At 40.1% G+C, this 18,434-nt stretch overlaps 2 protein-coding genes and 1 long non-coding RNA gene across 46 annotated transcripts in view; 2 read left to right on the plus strand and 1 right to left on the minus strand.

The window, feature by feature from the left end:
- The window catches only part of CAPRIN2 (caprin family member 2), a 42,133-nt gene extending 40,395 nt beyond the window's left edge, over positions 1–1,738 (plus strand). For 31 of the 42 annotated variants that reach the window (XM_069585403.1, XM_069585408.1, XM_069585413.1 and 28 more), the window contains one exon: positions 816–1,738. In XM_069585403.1, coding sequence (XP_069441504.1) covers positions 816–1,384 — 569 coding nt within the window. In that variant the 3' untranslated portion in view covers positions 1,385–1,738. Of the gene's footprint in view, positions 1–771 lie in introns of all 42 variants that reach the window. The other 11 variants (XM_069585438.1, XM_069585440.1, XM_069585442.1 and 8 more) reach the window with 1 other exon arrangement.
- Positions 83–17,128, minus strand: LOC138437690 (uncharacterized). 3 transcript variants are annotated; one of them, XR_011256112.1, is made up of 6 exons: positions 16,785–17,128; positions 10,011–10,186; positions 9,263–9,335; positions 7,157–7,704; positions 5,754–6,461; positions 2,944–3,149 (listed from the first exon to the last, which is right to left on the minus strand). It is a non-coding gene; the product is annotated as an uncharacterized lncRNA (long non-coding RNA). The 3 variants fall into 3 exon arrangements; XR_011256110.1 differs by lacking the exon at positions 2,944–3,149 and having other exon boundaries at positions 5,429–6,461; XR_011256111.1 differs by lacking the exons at positions 5,754–6,461; positions 7,157–7,704 and having other exon boundaries at positions 83–3,149.
- Positions 16,168–18,434, plus strand: part of IPO8 (importin 8) — a 68,339-nt gene continuing 66,072 nt past the window's right edge. The window contains exon 1 of the mRNA XM_069585445.1: positions 16,168–16,590. Within this exon, the coding sequence (XP_069441546.1) occupies positions 16,507–16,590 (84 nt within the window). The 5' untranslated portion in view covers positions 16,168–16,506. The remainder of the gene's footprint in view (positions 16,591–18,434) is intronic.

Genomic DNA, 18,434 nt, shown 5'->3' on the forward strand with positions numbered 1-18,434 from the left:
AGAATAATGGGCACTCCTAGATACTCTAGTGCCCCTTAGTACATTGATAGATTGGAATAAACAATGATTAAGACACCATGACTTGAACAAAAGCAAGATATTTTAATACTTCTTAAAATGTGAAGGTACAATTAAAAGATTCAGTGTAACTGAGAAAATCAAGAATGAAGATTAACTTTGTCACAAGAAAAAAGAAGCTTTTTCTTTTAAGAAAGTAGCCACTATTCACATTATCTTTGCCTTCCATCTGAGCAGTGTTTTGTATACTACTGAAAACATTAAAATTTTATGAAATCACATTAACTTAGAAATAAAGAATAAGCATTTATTATGGAACTTAGTACCATAACAAAATGTTTGAATGTCTAGTTCCAAAAGTTGCTTCTTTTATGTATGTAATCTCAGTTTTCTTGAGTCCTTCTCTGTTAGATAACTTAGAATCACTGAGGAATTAATAACTCAGAAATATGGGCAAAAGATAAAGAATAGAGTGTTCATTCACATCTGGGTTTTACACTTTGCCAGCTGTAACTAGTGTTAAGTTATCTAACCTTTTGGGGGCCTCATTTTCTTAATGTTAAAGAGTAAAGCTACTGGACAAAATCATCTAGGTCCTTTCTGGCTTTAGAATAGTAGTATACAAACCTATTGTCAGAGAAATCTAGAAAAGTATACTGTAGCTCTACTTTATTGCTTTTTAAAAAACTTACTATAAAATGCATTTTTATCTGTGTTTCAGTAGCCGACTAATGTTAAATATTGTGTTCAAAGCTAACTGCTTCATTATGAGAAACTCACTGTTGCTAATAAAACAGCAGGGTGGAGTGATTCTTCTCAGGTGAGCAGCCCAGAAAGAGACAACGAAACCTTTAACAGTGGTGACTCTGGACAAGGAGACTCCCGTAGCATGACCCCTGTGGATGTGCCAGTGACAAACCCAGCAGCCACCATACTGCCAGTACACGTGTACCCCCTGCCTCAGCAGATGCGCGTTGCCTTCTCTGCAGCCAGAACCTCTAATCTCGCCCCTGGGACTTTAGACCAACCTATTGTGTTTGATCTTCTTCTGAACAACTTGGGAGAAACTTTTGATCTTCAGCTTGGTAGATTTAATTGTCCAGTGAATGGCACTTATGTTTTCATTTTTCATATGCTAAAGCTGGCAGTGAATGTGCCACTGTATGTCAACCTCATGAAGAATGAAGAGGTCTTGGTATCTGCCTATGCCAATGATGGTGCTCCAGACCACGAAACTGCTAGCAATCACGCAATTCTTCAGCTCTTCCAGGGAGACCAGATATGGTTACGTTTGCACAGAGGAGCAATTTATGGAAGTAGCTGGAAATATTCTACATTTTCAGGCTATCTGCTTTACCAAGATTGAAAGTCAGTACAGAATCGACAGTGAAAGGATATGGTGTTCTAATTAGTGGGAATAAGGAAAAGTAGTTCTTGCCCTTTTGACTGATTGGTTAAGGAAAATGTTTTCATTCCTAGAAGGAGGAGGAGGTCCTTACTTTTTGTTTTCCTCCTCATGGTGAAAAATTTCAAGCTGAATGACAATTAGCACTAATCTGGCACTTTATAAATTGTGATGTAGCCTCGCTAGTCAAGCTGTGAATGTATATTGTTTGCACTTAATCCTTAACTGTATTAATGTTCAGCTTACTAAACTAACTGCCTCACGTTCAGGCAAATTATAATGCCTTGTTGTGCCTCAATAAAAAAGTTACCTGCATCTTCAGTGTTCTTATTTGATTAAATATTTAGTTAAAAGGTAAGATGTTTAGTTTTTAGTGTTCATCACTGATAACTCTTGGATGGGAATCTTCATGGGTTCATACTGTTTATTTTATTTTTATTTATTTATTTTTTTGCCTCTTCCTTTTATTTATTTATTTTTTGCTTTCTATTTTTACTTCAGCCTTTTATTTATGAGAGCTCCTTTGAATTACTTTTCTGTTATTATACATATCATTCATCAAAGTATTTCATCTGTTTTCCACTGCCCAAATGACATATTCTCCTTGAAGCTATTTTGTAGTAGAGTGTGTTATCCTTTATTTAGCTGTCTTCAAGTTCCTACCATATGAATACAAAATAGAGCAGGAGATACATAGATAATACTACTGGTCCACTGTCAATAAGTCTTATGCTTTTTAGTGGATTCTTAATTTGAGTAGGTAAAATATTTAGTCAACAAAAAGCACACATAGGTCTGTGGTCAGGCAGTGCTGTGTTGGAGTGCTGCTTTTGCCACTTAGTAACTGATCTTGGGCAAGTTATACATCTTAAGATTTTTTAAAAGACCATTTCCCAAGATGTAAAATGGGCATGATAGATCGGCCTCATAGGGCAGTTGTGAAGTTCAGCTAAACAGTTTAATGCATCTGTTTAAATGCATCTAAAAGACTTTACACAGTAACTGATACTTAAGCATTTAATAAACGTTAGATGCTGTAATTGTGTTTTTCTCATTCTGAAAATTTTTGGGTTCTGCGTGTGTATATACTGTCTTGCATGCTGTATAGCCAGAGTTTAGTGTCCATCTGGGCATACATCATCACAGATCTTGATTTGTTTGTAAATGCTTCTCACTAATAGGAACTTGATAATGTTTCTCAGTGACTTTAAAGAATAATTTTTTAAACATTTTGATCGCATATGCTAGGGTTTATTAGTGTCAGAGAAAGGGCATTCTTAGTCTGCAACCAAGCAAGTCACTTGCTGAGGTAGAAAGTTCTTGTTCTGATCCTCCACTCACTCTGTTGTTAAATAATCTCAGGAAGATGGTGTAAGAGCATTAAATCATTATGGTTAATATTTGAGCTAGGCGTGGGTTTAGCAATTAAATCCTATGTAGTGTTAAATGGTAGTATAGTGCTCTCAAGATAGAGGATGTAATGTGATTCACTATTTAACAGAACTTTTCAACACATGATGTACTTTGTGAGTTAGAGATATCAGTATTCTAGTTAGTTCATGGCCTTTATGTCCAGAACACAAACTGAAAAGTATACAGGAAAGCCCAGGAATACTGGAGTGGGTAGCCTATTCCTTCTCCAGTGGATCTTCCCAACCCAGGAATTGAACCGAGGTCTTCTGCGTTGCAAGTGGATTCTTTACCAACTGAGCAATGAGGGAAGCCCCTGTATAGGAAAACAGAAATATGATTAAATGATTGAGTGGAAAACTTGATGTTTAATAACAGTTGTTGATCAAGTGCAGTGAGGTCTTTCTCAGTCCTTTTTAGCCACTATTTCCTGCTGCATTAGGGTCTTCAGTTTAGTCTTTTATCCTGCACCCAATCAATGTTTATTTAAAATATTGTGAATGACTTTATATTTTTTAAGATAAGTGTCCAACAAGAAGAGATTCATTACCTAGGATATCCCCTCATGAAACTCATGTTTTAGGAGAGTTTTTTAAATGAAATACTATTTTTCTAAGTGTAAAGATAACTAGAAAATTAACAATTCTTAGACTTAAGGAATGAATGAACAAGACCTTTCATTCTGAAGCACTATAACTTTTGAAGATATAGTTCTTCTGGAATCTTTTAGTAAAAATCCAGATGTCTTTATAGAAAGATGTACATAAGCAGATTTTAGATGCCTTTGCAAGAGATGGTGGGGATCCATAGATATGCAAAAGCACATTTAGGGACCTTGTATAAGGAACTTATATTTTACTGAGAGGATCTTGTGGGTATGACAGGTGGAAAGGCATTCCATAAAGTTACAATATATCTCTGAATATATAGATTTTTACTTGTCTTACTGGAGATAGAGATAGGGGAGGTAGTTTTTCTACAGATTTTCTACAAATCTGCCTCGAGTTTTTTTTTTTTTTTCACTTTAAATCTTTTAGTCTTTTGTTAAATGAATTTTCCCTTAAGAATTGTGAGCAACTGACTCCTATCTCCTCTAAAGTTATTTAGGGAGTAAATGCAGGTATTTAAAGCAGGAAATATTTTTGAGAGGTTTGTTCACTTGCCTCCCATACCAAGTATCTTGTCAACCATTCCATTTTTAAATTGAAACTTTCTAAACTCCACTGGAGGCTCAGTGGTAAAGAATCTGCCTGCAATGTAGGAAACGTGGGTTCAATCCCTGGGTGGGAAGATACCCTCGAGAGGGGAATGGCTACCCACTCCAGTGTTCTTGCCTGGAGAATTCGACGGACAAAGAAGCCTGGTGGGCTACAGTCTAAGGAATAGCAAAGAGCGACATGACTAAGTGACTGAGCATGCTTGTGCACAAATACAAACTCTGTGATAGCTACAATTTTACAATGCTTTGACATTACATACTGTGTTTTTATACTTTAATCTTCCCTGTTTTCTTTCTTATTGACTGATGTTCTATTGTGATCTTTGTGATGATACTTTATGTATTTTATAAGGTGAAATAATTTTTGGCATGTAGACTATAGGTTTTTTCACATGCATTCCACTCTGCTCCCATGACAAACACTTTATTTTGATGAAAGATTTTTGAGTTGTTTCTCTAGGTCCTCCACTTGCTAATGTATCTCGGGGTATTTTTAATTGTCACGTCAATGATTAGGTCAATACCTTTAGTCCTCACTTTTCAGCTTCTGGCAAGTGTTGACAAACTGATAGGGACAGCTCACTTGCTACCACAGCAAGATGCTGAATGCCAGATGATAAAATAGTTACCCATTTTCAATATCAGGAAGCCTTGGGCTCACTAATTGTAAGTTTTGTAAGCATTATTATTTTATTTCAAGGGCTTTATGCTTTGAAATAAGTGATTAATTTAGTCTTTCAAATAGCTGGCTTATCTGATTTGTACCTGACTCGGGCTACAAAGATGAATGCTCAGACATATCAGTAACAGTTTTATCCATTTCATCTGCTGAGAGCAAATCTCTTGAGTTATTTCTCTGATTTCTGTCACACTTCTATTTTTCCTGATCTGTATCTGGACTAGCTATTTAATCTTCTCATCTTTTCTCTTGTTTCTAAGTTTTACTTCTGGAAGATTTCCTTGATTTTGTCTTCTGACATTTTTACAGAGTTTTAAATTTCTGGTATGTTAAATTTTTAAGTATACTTCTGTTATACTGAATGTTCCTTACATGTGTAGTCTATTCGTTTTCAGATTGTATTATTGTCTAATTCTAAGGATAGTTTTTCTCTTTAAGTTTTCTTCCCTTTGTAGTCTGTTTCCTACACTTCCTGTTTGTCCTAATGTCTTATCTGGGGTGTTATATTTGATCAGAATCTTGTGATTATTGGTTGAGTATTCATATTTAAGAAGTGGTACCTAAAAGTGATTGGAAGCTTTGAATGCAGAGGTGGGGCTTCTTGACTTTTGAGTTCATAGTAGCATGATTTTTGTGGAGAGGACACCAGTGTGGAAGTAGGGAGGAGCTGTCTAACACTGAAGCTGTAAAAGATGGATAAATTTGACATGTAGAATTTATTCCCCTTAAAGTTCTGTTAGGGAAAATATTGTCAAAAGACAAATGACCGCCTGCAGGGGGAGAAAATCAAGAAAAAGATGGCCAACAGAATTGAATGCTCAGTTCATAGGTACTTTAAAAAATCAGTAAGCATATGTAACATTTTAAAGTGCATCTTTTGGCAAGCATGTGGGAAAACAGGCACTCATACTGTTCAGTTCAGTTCAGTCACTCAGTCGTGTCCGACTCTTTGCGACCCCATGAATCGCAGCACACCAGGCCTTCCTGTCCATCACCAACTCCCAGAGTTCACTCAGACTCACGTCCATCGAGTCAGTGATGCCATCCAGCCATCTCATCCTCGGTCGTCCCCTTCTCCTCCTGCCTCCAACCCCTCCCAGCATCAGAGTCTTTTCCAATGAGTCAACTGTTCGCATGAGGTGGCCAAAGTACTGGAGTTTCAGCTTCAGCATCATTCCCTCCAAAGAAATCCCAGGGCTGATCTCCTTCAGAATGGACTGGTTGGATCTCCTTGCAGTCCAAGGGACTCTAAAGAGTCTTCTCCAAAACCGCAGTTCAAAAGCATCAATTTTCTGTGCTCAGCTTTCTTCACAGTCCAACTCTCACATCCATACACGACCACTGGAAAAACCATAGCCTTAACTAGATGGACCTTTGTTGGCAAAGTAATGTCTCTACTTTTGAATATGCTATCTAGGTTGGTCATAACTTTTCTTCCAAGGAGTAAGCGTCCTTTAATTTCATGGCTGCAGTCACCACCATCCACAGTGATGTTGGAGCCCCCCAAAATAAAGTCTGACACTGTTTCCACTGTTTCCCCATCTATTTCCCATGAAGTGATGGGACCAGATGCCATGATCTTCGTTTTCTGAATGTTGAGCTTTAAGCCAACTTTTTCACTCTCCACTTTCACTTTCATTAAGAGGCTTTTTAGTTCCTCTTCACTTTCTGCCCTAAGGGTGGTGTCATCTGCATATCTGAGGTTATTGATATTTCTCCTGGCAATCATACTGTAGATGATAATAAAATGAGTACTTTTTAGAAAGATAAAGTATATGCTTTCTGACGCAGAAATTCCACTACTAGTAATTTACAAATAGTTTGGGAATTACGCTGAGATACAGCATTAATTATAACAGCAAAAACTGGAGAAACAACCTAGATGTCCATCAGTAGGAATTGGTTAAGTCAGAAAAGACTGTCCTGCAGTGTGTGCAATGTCATTTGCGTAAAAATTTCTGAAAGAAAGTATATGTGGTTGAATTTTTTTCCCCCAGTAGTATGTACAAAATGTGATAGTGTTGGCTCTAAGGAAAAGGGGTTGGTTAGTAGGTATTTTTCATTCTGCATATTACTATAGAATTTTTTTTATTGGAGGCTAATTACTTTACAGTATTGTATTGGTTTTGCCATACATCAACATGAATCCGCCCCGGGTGTACACGTGTTCCCAATCCTGAACCCCCCTCCCATCTCCCTCCCCATACCATCCCTCTGGGTCATCCCAGTGCACCAACCCGAAGCATCCTGTATCCTGCATCAAACCTAGACTGGCGATTCATTTCTTATATGATATTATACATGTTTCAATGCCATTCTCCCAAATCATCCTACCCTCTCCCTCTCCCTATAGAACTTTAAATGTACATGTCACTTTTTTGTTTAAAACTATAAAGATAAACTGTTAGATTGCTATGGTACTTACCCTGTCTTGTGTTTGCTTGGATAGAGCTTGAGGGTCTGCTTTAATTATCATTAAGCCTGGGATAACACATGGAAGAGTTTGACTATAAAAACCTTTCACCTTTCACTAATATTTGTATTTCACTTCATGATTTAGAGTACTCTCATTTGTGTAATCTTATTTGATCTTCATAGTGGTCCTGGTGAGGCAGATAACTTTTTTAGGAGATAAGAAAATTGGGACAGTTGGAGATTGACTTTCTAAGGCCACCAGCAGAAGTGCCCCAGCCAGGCTTTGAGTCCAAGTACAATGGTGGCCCTTCCTATTGTTCGTGTTCCTCTTCTTTAGTTCACGTGTGTGGTCTCCTCCACTGTATTTCCCATTGCTTTTCTTTTTCTTTTCTTTTTGCAAACAGTTATTTTAGAGGTACTACTCAGCTTTTACTAGGGCAGACTAAACACTGTGAACTGGATACACTGGACCTGGTTGAGGCTGTCATAAGTTATCATTTTTCATATGTCCTGAGTTTGAACAGGATGACTCTATTTCCAATGCAAAATGTGGAAAGTCTGAGGAAATGAAGAAACAGAAGATTTTGAGGAAAAAAACTGATTTGAAAGTACAAATTTCATCTTCAGTCTTTGCTAATACCACTCTTTTAGTTTCTATGCCTCCCACCACTACTATCATTTTAGTTTCTTGGAGATGAAAATTTCTGGCTTCTGATCCAAAACTTCCTAAACCTCTATTACTTTAGCTTATAAATACTGATTTCTTATCAGTATTATCAGTATCAGGTTGGATGGCATCATCGACTCAATGGACATATCCAAACTCCAGGGGATGGTGAAGGACAGGGAAGCCTGGCGTGTTGTCCAAGGAGTCGCAGAGTCAGACGTGACTAAGTGATTAAAAACTAACAATAGATTTTTATGTTTTAAAAAATTTTGTTTAAAAAAAATTCTTTAACTGAGAGGTCTGTCAGATTCTTTTAAGAAACTCTGCTCAGGGCTTTTGGTTATATGTGACAATTCAAAGGAGAGTACCATGCCACTGACTTTATTATACTAACAATACTGAAGATCTTACATTTATGAGATATATGTATGTACTATTGCCTGTATTTCAGGTGCTATGATGTAGAGTTCAGCCAGTAGAGACCCTTTTGAAGTAGAGGCATTTAGTCAAAAAATTTATCATACTCACAGATCATTTGAATGATTTAAGATTATTTAAGGGATCATGTAACTTACAGATAGATTTTTGTGCATTGGGTTTTAACTCCCATTTTTGTCTTTACCATATGGACGAGATTCAATCCTGCTAACATAGACTTGCTGCTAACATAGCAGATGAGCTGCTGCCAACAGATGGGGAGGACAGCTGTATGATATCCCATTTAGATGACTGAAATGTTAAATCTTAAAAAAAGGCCACAGTGGTAGTGCTTGGAGTGAAAATTGCTTTCTATAACTCGAGCTGTAATCATGCCAGTTATCCTCTATAGCTCTATTTCTAGGATGATGTCATCTACTTCTACACAGATGACTCATGGTTCTCTTTACTCCTTCCTGTAACCACCTTCCTCCCCACCCCACCCCCGCCATAACTTCCTCTTTCTCACCCAGCTATTCTGTGAGAGCCAGATGTCAATTTCCAGATGTCACTGGAAATCTCTGCCTGTATAAGCCATAAGCACCTCTAGTTCAACATGTCCAGAGACAAATTCATCTTTCCTCCAAAATATAGTACTCTTCCCATTTTCCCAAAGGTCATCAAATCTTGATGCTCTATAATCATTTTTGACTTCCTTTTTGTCATTTTGTGGATCTAATCAGTCACAAATTTCTGTTGCTTCAATGAAGTCACAAATTTCTGTTGTTTCTGTGAAATGTCTCGTATCTGTCCTATCTTCTTTATTCTTATTGTGCATTTCCTGTTTCAGATGCCTTCTCTCTCAAACATTCACTCATTTGTTAATTCACCCAATATTTACTAATTGCTTATTATGTGTCAGGCATAGTATGGGACTATGTCTCATTTATCAAAGGTTGAATAAGGTCTCTCCTCTCCTTAATAGAATCCACTGATAATAATACCGAGCATTAGCATGGGCAATGTACTTACCTCATTCAGTCTTCACAGTAGCTTTTGGAAACAGATGAGCAAACAGGCCCAGAAAGGTGAGGCAATATGCAAACTACAGTGAGAGAATACAGCTCACTCAAACTCTGTCTTAAAGTGAATGTGTTAATTTATACAGACATGCTCTCATATTGTACATAGTAGTAAAAGAGAGGGAACTTGTAAACAAACCATTTATAAGTTAAAGATAGAGTTTAGGGACAGCTACTTTAAAACACTTGTAAAGAAATAGGTGTTTGTGGATTTTTTTTGTGCCTGTTTTATTTTTGTTGCCTCAGAATTTGACAGCATTATTTTTTAGTAACTTGTCTTCACTGCGTCTTTTCAAAGCATACACAGTTTTCATGGGAACATCATCTCTTTCTTTAATGACATATTTTGTAACTTAAAATTATTTTGAGATAATTGTAGATTCTCATATAGTTGTAAGAAATAATACAGATGGATCCTGTGTACCCTTTATTCAGTTTCCTTCAAAAGTAACGTATTGCAAAACTGTGATGCAGTATCATAACTAGGATAATGAGGTGGATGCAGTTAAGACAAAGATTATTTCCATTTGCACAACAATCCCTTTTATTGCCCTTCCATATTAACATACACTTCCCTTTTGTAGCCAGCCCCACTTGAATCCCTCAGAAGCCCCGATCTGTTCTTAATTATTTTATGAATGTCTGTGTGCACTAGGAGAAAGGAGCAGTGACCCCACAAGAGACTGACCCAGACTTGCCTGTGAGTGTCCAGGTGTCTCCTGCAGAGTCATGGGTCGGCAGTGCCCTGCTACAGGGTTGGGGGCACTGAGTGCAGCAAATGCCTGCATGGGACCTTTTGAAGGAGATCACCATTTTCTTCATTACTTCCACCATAGTTTGGTCTTAGGTCAAACAATAGGGAGGGAACACAGCCCTGCTGATCAAAGAAAATTGGATTAAAGATTTACTGAGCATCCCCCCCCTCCCCCCCCCCAGCATCAGAACAAGACCCAGTCTCCCTCACAGACAGTCTCTTGTCCATAAGGCCTTTATCCTTACGAGGGCAGACAGAATGAAAACCACAGTCACAGAAAACTAATCAAACTGATCACATGGACCACAGCCTTGTCTTAATGAAACTAGGAGCCATGCCATGTATGGCCATCCAAGACGTATGGGTCATGGTGGAGACATCTGAAAAAATGTGGTCCACTGGAGAACGGAATGGCAAACCACTTCAGTATTTTTGCCTTGAGAACCTCATGAACAGTATGAAAAGGCAAAAAGATACAAAACTGAAAGATGAACTCCCCAGGTCAGTAGGTGCCCAATATGCTACTAGAGAACAGTAGAGAAATAACTCCAAAACCAATGAAGAGACAGAGCCAAAGCAAAAACAACACCCAGTTGTTGATGTGAGTGGTGGTGGAAGTAAAGTCTGATGTTGTAAAGAACATTGCATAGAAATCTGGAATGTTAGGTCCATGAATCAAGGTAAATGGAAGTGGTCAAATAGATGGAAAGAGTGAACATTGACATTTTAGGAATCAGTGAACTAAAATGACTGGAATGGGTGAATTTAACTCAGATGACCATGATATCTACTACTGTGGGCAAGAATCCCTTGGAAGAAATGGAGCAGCACTCATAATCAACAAAAGAGTCTGAAATGCAGTTCTTGGGTGCAATCTCAAAAACTACAGAATGATCTCTGTTTGTTTCCAAGGCAAATGATTCAATATCACAGTAATCCAAGTCTATGCCCCAACCAGTAATGCTGAAGAAGCTGAAGTTGAATGGTTCTATAAAGACCTACAGGACCTTCTAGAACTAACACCCCCAAAAGATGTCCTTTTCATCATAGGGGACTGGAATGCAAAAGTAGGAAAGTCAAGAGATACCTGGAGTAACAGGCAAATTTGGCCTTGGAGTACAAAATGAACAGGTCAAAGGCTAATAGACTTTTGCCAAGAGAATGCACTGGTCATAGCAAACACCCTCTTCCAACAACACAAGAGAAGACTCTACACATGGACATCACCAGATGGTCAATACCAAAATCAGATTGATTATATTCTTTGCAGCCAAAGATGGAGAAGCTCTATACAGTTAGAAAAAACAAGATCAGGAGTTGACTGTGGTTCAGATCATGAACTCCTTATTGCCAAATTCAGACTTAAATTCAAGAAAGTAGGGAAAACCACTACAGACTCAGGTATGACCTAAATCATATCCCTTATGATTATACAGTGGAAGTGGCAAATAAATTCAAGGGATTAGATATGATAGTATCTGAAGAACTATGGACTGAGGTTTGTTACATGTACGGGCAGCAATCAAGACCATCCCCAAGAAAAAGAAATTCAAATAGGCAAAATGGTTGTCTGAGGAGGCCTTACAGATAGTTGAGAAAAGAAGAGAAGCTAAAGGCAAAGAAGAAAAGAAAGATATACCTATTTGAATGCAGAGTTCCAAAGAACAGTAAGGAGAGATAAAAAAGCCTTCCTCAGTGATCAGTGCAAAGAAATAGAAGCAAACAATAGAATAGGAAAGACTAAAGATCTCTTCAAGAAAATTAGAGATAACAAAGCAACATTTCATGCAAAGATGGGCACAATAAAGAACAGAAATGGTATGGACCTCATAGAAACAAGATATTAAGAAGACATGGCAAGAATACACAGAAGAAATATACAAAAAAGATCTTCATGATCCAGATCACCACGATGGTGTGATCACCCACTTAAAGCCAGACATACTGGAATGTGATGTCAAGTAGGCTGTAGGAAGCATTACTACGAACAAAGCTAGTGGAGGTGATGGAATTCCAGTTGAGCTATTTCAAATCCTAATAGATGATGCTGTGAAAGTGTTGCACTCAATGTGTCAGCAAATTTGGAAAACTCAGCAATGGCCACAGGTGTGGAAAAGGTCAGTTTTCATTCCAATCCCAAAGAAAGGCAATGCCAAAGAATGCTCAAACTACCGCACAGTTGCACTCATCTCATATGCTAGCCAAGAAATGCTCAAAATTCTCCAAGACAGGCTTCAACAGTACTTGACTCATGAACTTCCTGATGTTCAAGCTAGATTTAGAAAAGACAGAGGAACCAGAGATCAAATTGTCAGCATCCGCTGGATCTTTGAAAGAGCAGGAGAATTCCAGAAAAACATCCACTTCTGCTTTATTGACTATGCCAAAGCTTTTGACTGTGTGGATCATGACAAACTGTGGAAAATTCTTCAAGAGATGGGAATACCAGACCACCTGACCTGCCTCCTACGAAATCTGTACGTAGGTCAAGAAGCAATAGTTAGAACTGGATGTGGAACAACAGACTGGTTCCAAATATGGAAAGGAGTATGTCAAGGCTATATATTGTCACCGTGCTTATTTAACTTCTATGCAGAGTACATCATGTGAAATGCCAGGCTGGAGGAAGCACATGCTGGAATTAAGATTGCTGGGAGAAATACCAATAACCTCAGATATGCAGAGAACACCACCCTTATGGCAGAAAGGGAAGAAGAACTAAAGAGCCTCTTGATGATAGTGAAAGAGGAGAGTGAAAAAGTTGGCTTAAAACTCAACATTCAGAAAACTAAGATCATGGCATCTGGTCCCATCACTTCATGGCAAATAATGGAAACAGTGAGAGAGTTTATTTTGGGGAGCTCCAAAATCACTGCAGATGGTGACTGCAGCCATGAAATTAAAAGATGCTTGCTCCTTGGAAGAAAAGCTATGACCAACCTAGATAGCATATTAAAAAGCAGAGACATTACTTTGCCAACCAAAGTCCATCTAGTCAAAGCTATGGTTTTTCCAGTCATCATATATGGATGTGAGGGTTGGAGTATAAAGAACACTGAGCACCAAAGAATTGATGCTTTTGAACTGTGGTGTTGGAGAAGACTCTTGAGAATCCCTTGGATTGCAAAGGGATCCAACCAGTCCATCCTAAAGGAGATCAGTCCTGGGTGTTCATTGGAAGGACCCATGCTGAAGCTGAAACTCCACTACTTGGGCCACCTGATGTGAAGAACTGACTCATTTGTAAAGACCCTAAAGCTGGGAAAGATTGAAGGCAGGAGGAGAAGGGGACGACCGAGGATGAGATGATTGGATGCATCACCAACTCGATGGACATGAGTTTGAGCAAGTTCCGGGAGTTGGTGATAGTAAAGCCTGACGTGCTGTAGTCCATGGGGTCGCAAGGAGTCGGGCACTACTGAAGGACTAAACTGAATTGAACTGATATTTAAAAAATATATAAATATCAAATAGCATGTAACCTTTTGGGATCGGCTTTTTTTCACTTGGCATAATTCTGATCTAGGATTCATCGAGTATGTTGTTGCCTGTATTGTTCCTTTCTACTGCTCAGTAGAATTCCATGGTATAAATGTGCCAGATTGTTTAACCACTGTTTTCCAGAGAGGCTGTACCATTTTAAACTCCAGCCAACAATATATTAGTGATCCAGTTTCTCTGTATCCTCAGTAGCATTTAGTTGTGTTATACAAAGATACCATATATATATGTATATATTTGTGTATATATATGTATATATATGTGTGTGTATATATATGTATATATGTGTGTATATGTGTGTATATGTGTGTGTGGATACAGTGTTGGATACCAGTGAGAGGTTTTAAGATGAGAACTAAAACTGTCTCTTGCATATATCAAGTGCACATACCTTAGATAGTGACTAAGGGATTAGTGTTCATTTTTTGTTGGCAGTTTTAGTGGTAGAAATGAAGGCAGAAGCCTTGGAATAACTGATTGAAGCAAAGTAAGGAAGCAGAGACGAGGAATGAATACCATTCTTTGGAAAAGGATGAACAACAGAGAGTATTACTGCAAAAAGACTTTTTAACTGGGGGAAATATTTTTAGGCTGAGGTTGAATCAGTAGAGAGAAACAGGTTGAAAATAGAGGGAAAGTGTTTCACAAATTGTCAACCATAAGTGTAATAATACTCAATTCATTTTAATGAAAAATACAGAGATTTGTGGAGCAAGGTCCCAGGGGAATGGGAGATTAGGTTCAGACTGGAGGCAAGGAGGTGTAAAGAAGGGTAAAGTGAAAATGAAGTTGCTCAGTCATCTCTGACTCTGCGACCCCATGGACTGTACCCTGCCAGGCTCCTCCATCCATGGCATTTTCCAGGCAAGAATACTGGAGTGGGTTGCCATTTCCTTCTCGAGGGGACCTTCCCCACCCAGGGACTGAACCCGGGTCTCCTGCACTGCAGGCAGACTCTTAACTGTTTGAGCTACCAGGGAAGCCTGGTAAACAGGCTTAAAGCAGAGTAAACAGATTAATTTGTGTTTCAGTGATTAAACCTGGTGATTTTGTTCATCTTTGCAGGGCTCTGTGGAAAGAGAGGGAATTTGAGAAGAGTCTTGAGGGTTGGAACAGTTGCTGAAGTGATGCTGAACAAAAGAAAGGAACAGGATTTTGGGGTCTAAGGAAAGAACACACATTTGTAACGGTATCAGTTTTCACATTGGGTCAAGGGTAGACTTGAGAAAGGATTGGAAAGTGATTGAGTTGGAAAATAGGTGTAAAGTAATTAAGGGAGACAGAGACGGAAGAGAAGGTCTTAAACTGAAAAGAAGATATTGAAGTTAAGATTCCAGAGGTCAAGGAGTTTTAGATTGATGAAGTCTAAGAAAGTAGGATAAGGAAATAGTGTGAAGATGAAAGGCACTATGTTTCATAAAACCTTGAGTTGGTAAGGAGTTTGTAGTTTGTATTTTATCTTGATGAGAAATCATCAAGGAAGGAACATGACAGTATTAATCTGTAAGAAACACTACTCTATGGAAATTCAGAGAATGGGCAAAACTGGAAGCAACCAGAGACATATTAGGCACTTTTGCACCTAGCTGAAGGACATGATCCCATTTACAGCCCCTGTAGAGGGGAGAGCGATCAGGCTGCTAAGTTTTCTACAACAAAATTTCTACCTTCTTGATTGAACCCAGTGAACTGAACCATTCTGTTTCAATTATCTGCTCTGGGAAAGATCACACCTCTTCACATGTATTTTGCCCACAATCATCTTTACAAGTGTAATTAAACTTTTTCAGAGTAACCTCAGGAACAACTAGTTCCTTAATATTTTTATGCCATTGAAATTTAGGGGCTGGATATGGCCACAGTGGGTGGAGACAGCATGCCGTTTCTTGCCTTTCACTACTTTTCTGAGAAGACTTGGAAATTTTTCAGAAACTTTAGGCATATAGTTTCTCTGATCTGGAACAGTGACTTTATATATTTTTGTTTATATTTGTCTCTTCTATCACACTGTGAGTTCCTTCATAGTAACCTGCATTGAATTAATGTTGTTATAATGTGGTACCTAAGTATCTTGGTACTCTGGCTGAAAAATACATGTTTAAAAAACATTCAGGATATGAGTGAGTAACTGAATGAACGAATGATGGCTCCCACAGAGACAGCTTTGCACTAGTGGTAAAGAACCCGCCTGCCAATGTAGGAGACATAGGAGATGAGGGTTCAATCTCTGGGTAGGGAAGATTCCCTTGGAGGAGGGCGTGGCAACCCACGCCAGTATTCTTGCCTGGAGAATCCCAATGGACAGAGGAGCCTTGTGGGTACAGTCCATAGGGTCGCACAGAGTCGGACACGACTGAAGCGACTTAGCACGCACGCAAATGATCTCAGTTGTAATACCCAAAGAATTTTCAGACAAATAAAAAGTGGCATTCCATCCATATATGCTTAATTTGGAAGCAACTGTAAAGAGACACCGTGCGAGCTTGATTCTCCCAAAGGGAAATGGCAGGAAGTTCTTTTCCGTAGGGCAGCACGACGACCGCCTGTTGGAGCTAGTGAGCCAGTTTCCCTGCTGGAAAGAAGCCGAGACCACTTTCCGTACAGCAGCATGGTGGCCGCTAGAGGGGGCGGCCATAGCAGCATGCCCGGGGGAAGAGGCCGCCGTAAAGGAGGCGCCGTTTCCTCTTCTTACTTCTCCCGCCTCCCACCGGCTGTCGTAAAAGGGTGAATGGAGAGCGAGTTGTGGGGGGTAGAAAGGGAGGACAAGGGGCGCGGAGTCAGAGTGGCGCAGCAAGTGGCTGCAGGTGGCGACGGTGGCGGGGGGTGAGGAGTGAGGTAGTTCAGGGGTCGCGGAGGAGGAGGCTGAGAGGGTCCAAAGAAAAACTAAAGCGGCAGTCTGGCCTACTGGTCCGGGGGCCGCGGAGCCCCCACCTGGGGAGATGGACCTCAACCGGATCATCCAGGCGCTGAAGGGCACCATCGACCCGAAGCTGCGGATTGCGGCCGAGAATGAACTCAATCAGGTGAGGAGCGGGCCCTCCGCCGCCTCGCCGGGCTCTCCCTCTTCGGCGCCCCTGATCTCCACCCCCACCCGGGCCCCGACCCGGGACCCCGGACCGCGGACCTCAACGTGTGTCTCGGCCGGTTCCACCCCCGCCCCCGCCCCCGGGTCCGGTGGTACCGTACTCCCCGGATCTTTTCTCAACGGCTCACGCACCTGTTGGCCACCTTTGCATCTTTTCCTGTCGTTTTTCTTCCCGGTGCAGTTTGTTCAGCTCGCCTGGTCCGCAGAAAGAAGCTTTAGCAAGCTTTGCTAGTGTTTTCGGGATGTGATTTCTTTTCCTTAAGTACGCCGAGTTGGTGGGAAAATTCACTTAAAATTCAAATCTGAGTTCTTTTTTTCTGCAGACCCAGACCTTTTTAGGTGTTGCTGTGAGAAACCCTGTCCATTCGCCTGCTTCTGTGGGGTATGGCAGGACCGTTTACACTGAGTGGCAGAGTTTGTTGGAGCGCTGGGGAAATGCTGCCGGAAGAGTGCTTTGGGAATAATAGGCAGTTTTTATGGTGGTGGTGCTTTGCGAAAGCCACGCCGAATAGTAAGAGTTTGTAGAGGTTTTTTTTTTTTTTTAAAAAACGGTAAAATGTGTGAGACTTTCTTTTATCCCCTTTCCTTTATTCTTGCTAACTAGCTTTGACCTTGTTCCAGCGATATCACCGACGTTGGCAAATTTAATGATCCCAAACTCTAGGTTGTATTTTCCTCCTCACCTCTAAGAATGAATCATAAACTGATCACTACAAAGTCTGAATTAAGGTCTATCCCTAGGATAAAGTGACAGGTTTGAGGTTGCAGTAATCCTTAAAATGTAAAGGAATACACCTGAATTAGTGGTTCTCAAAGTGCTGCCCAGAATGAGCAACGTCAACATCATTTAGGAACTTGTTGGAAATGCACATTATGGGGCTTCACTCTAGACTTAAGGAATTAGAACCTCTGGGGATGGGGCCCAGTTGTGTTTTAATTAACTAGCTAGGTGATTCTGTGCTTCCTAAAGTGTGAGAAGGACTGTCTTAAGTAAGTGTGTCCTAGGTTTTCCCTGGATGGAATTGACTTTGAAGTGCAGATATCTCTTGTGAATCTTTGAAAGGGATTGTTTTAATGGGAAATCTGGGTGGAGTTAAGTGTCAATCCAGGATGAGAGAGTGAAAATAACTGACTCTGGAGAGAAGGTTGAGTTCAACTGACGCCTAAAGGGAGTGTATTAGTGCTTCAAAGAGAAAAGGACTCTCTCTCAGAATAGGGGGAAGTTAAGGTCAGTACCTGTCCCAGGCTTTGCAGAGTAAAAGTACTGCATGTTGCTTAGTTGGAAGAGTAGTAATCCAGGGGTTGGTTAGGAGGAACAAAGCAAGAGCTGAACTTGCATTCTGCTAGTATGAACAGGGGAGTTGGCCTGTTTATGACCCCCTTCTCTTCACAATGTGGCCAGATGTTATTTTGATAGTGTGGACAGGGATCATATCTTTTCTCTCTTGTTGTACTGCTCTGCCTCTGTTAGCCTATGCTAGTGTTGTTTCTGAGTCATCAGTATGTTAAGTGCAGCTGACTTTATAGAAGTGGAAAGGGAAGGTGGAAAACCTGCGGAACTGCAAGAGATATTTAGGACCCCATACCCTTTTCTTCGTGGTGTGTGCATGCTTAGTTGGCTCAGTCCTGTCCAACTCTTTGCCACCCTATGGACTGTAACCCACCAGGCTCCTTTGTCCATGGGATTCTCCAGGCAAGAGTACTGGAGTGGGTTGCCATGCCCTCCTCCAGGGGATCTTCCCAGGGATCAAAACAGTGTCTTTTAGGTCTCCTGCATTGGCA

This window comes from Ovis canadensis, chromosome 3 (genome assembly GCF_042477335.2).
Source record: "Ovis canadensis isolate MfBH-ARS-UI-01 breed Bighorn chromosome 3, ARS-UI_OviCan_v2, whole genome shotgun sequence".
NCBI lineage: Eukaryota > Metazoa > Chordata > Mammalia > Artiodactyla > Bovidae > Ovis > Ovis canadensis.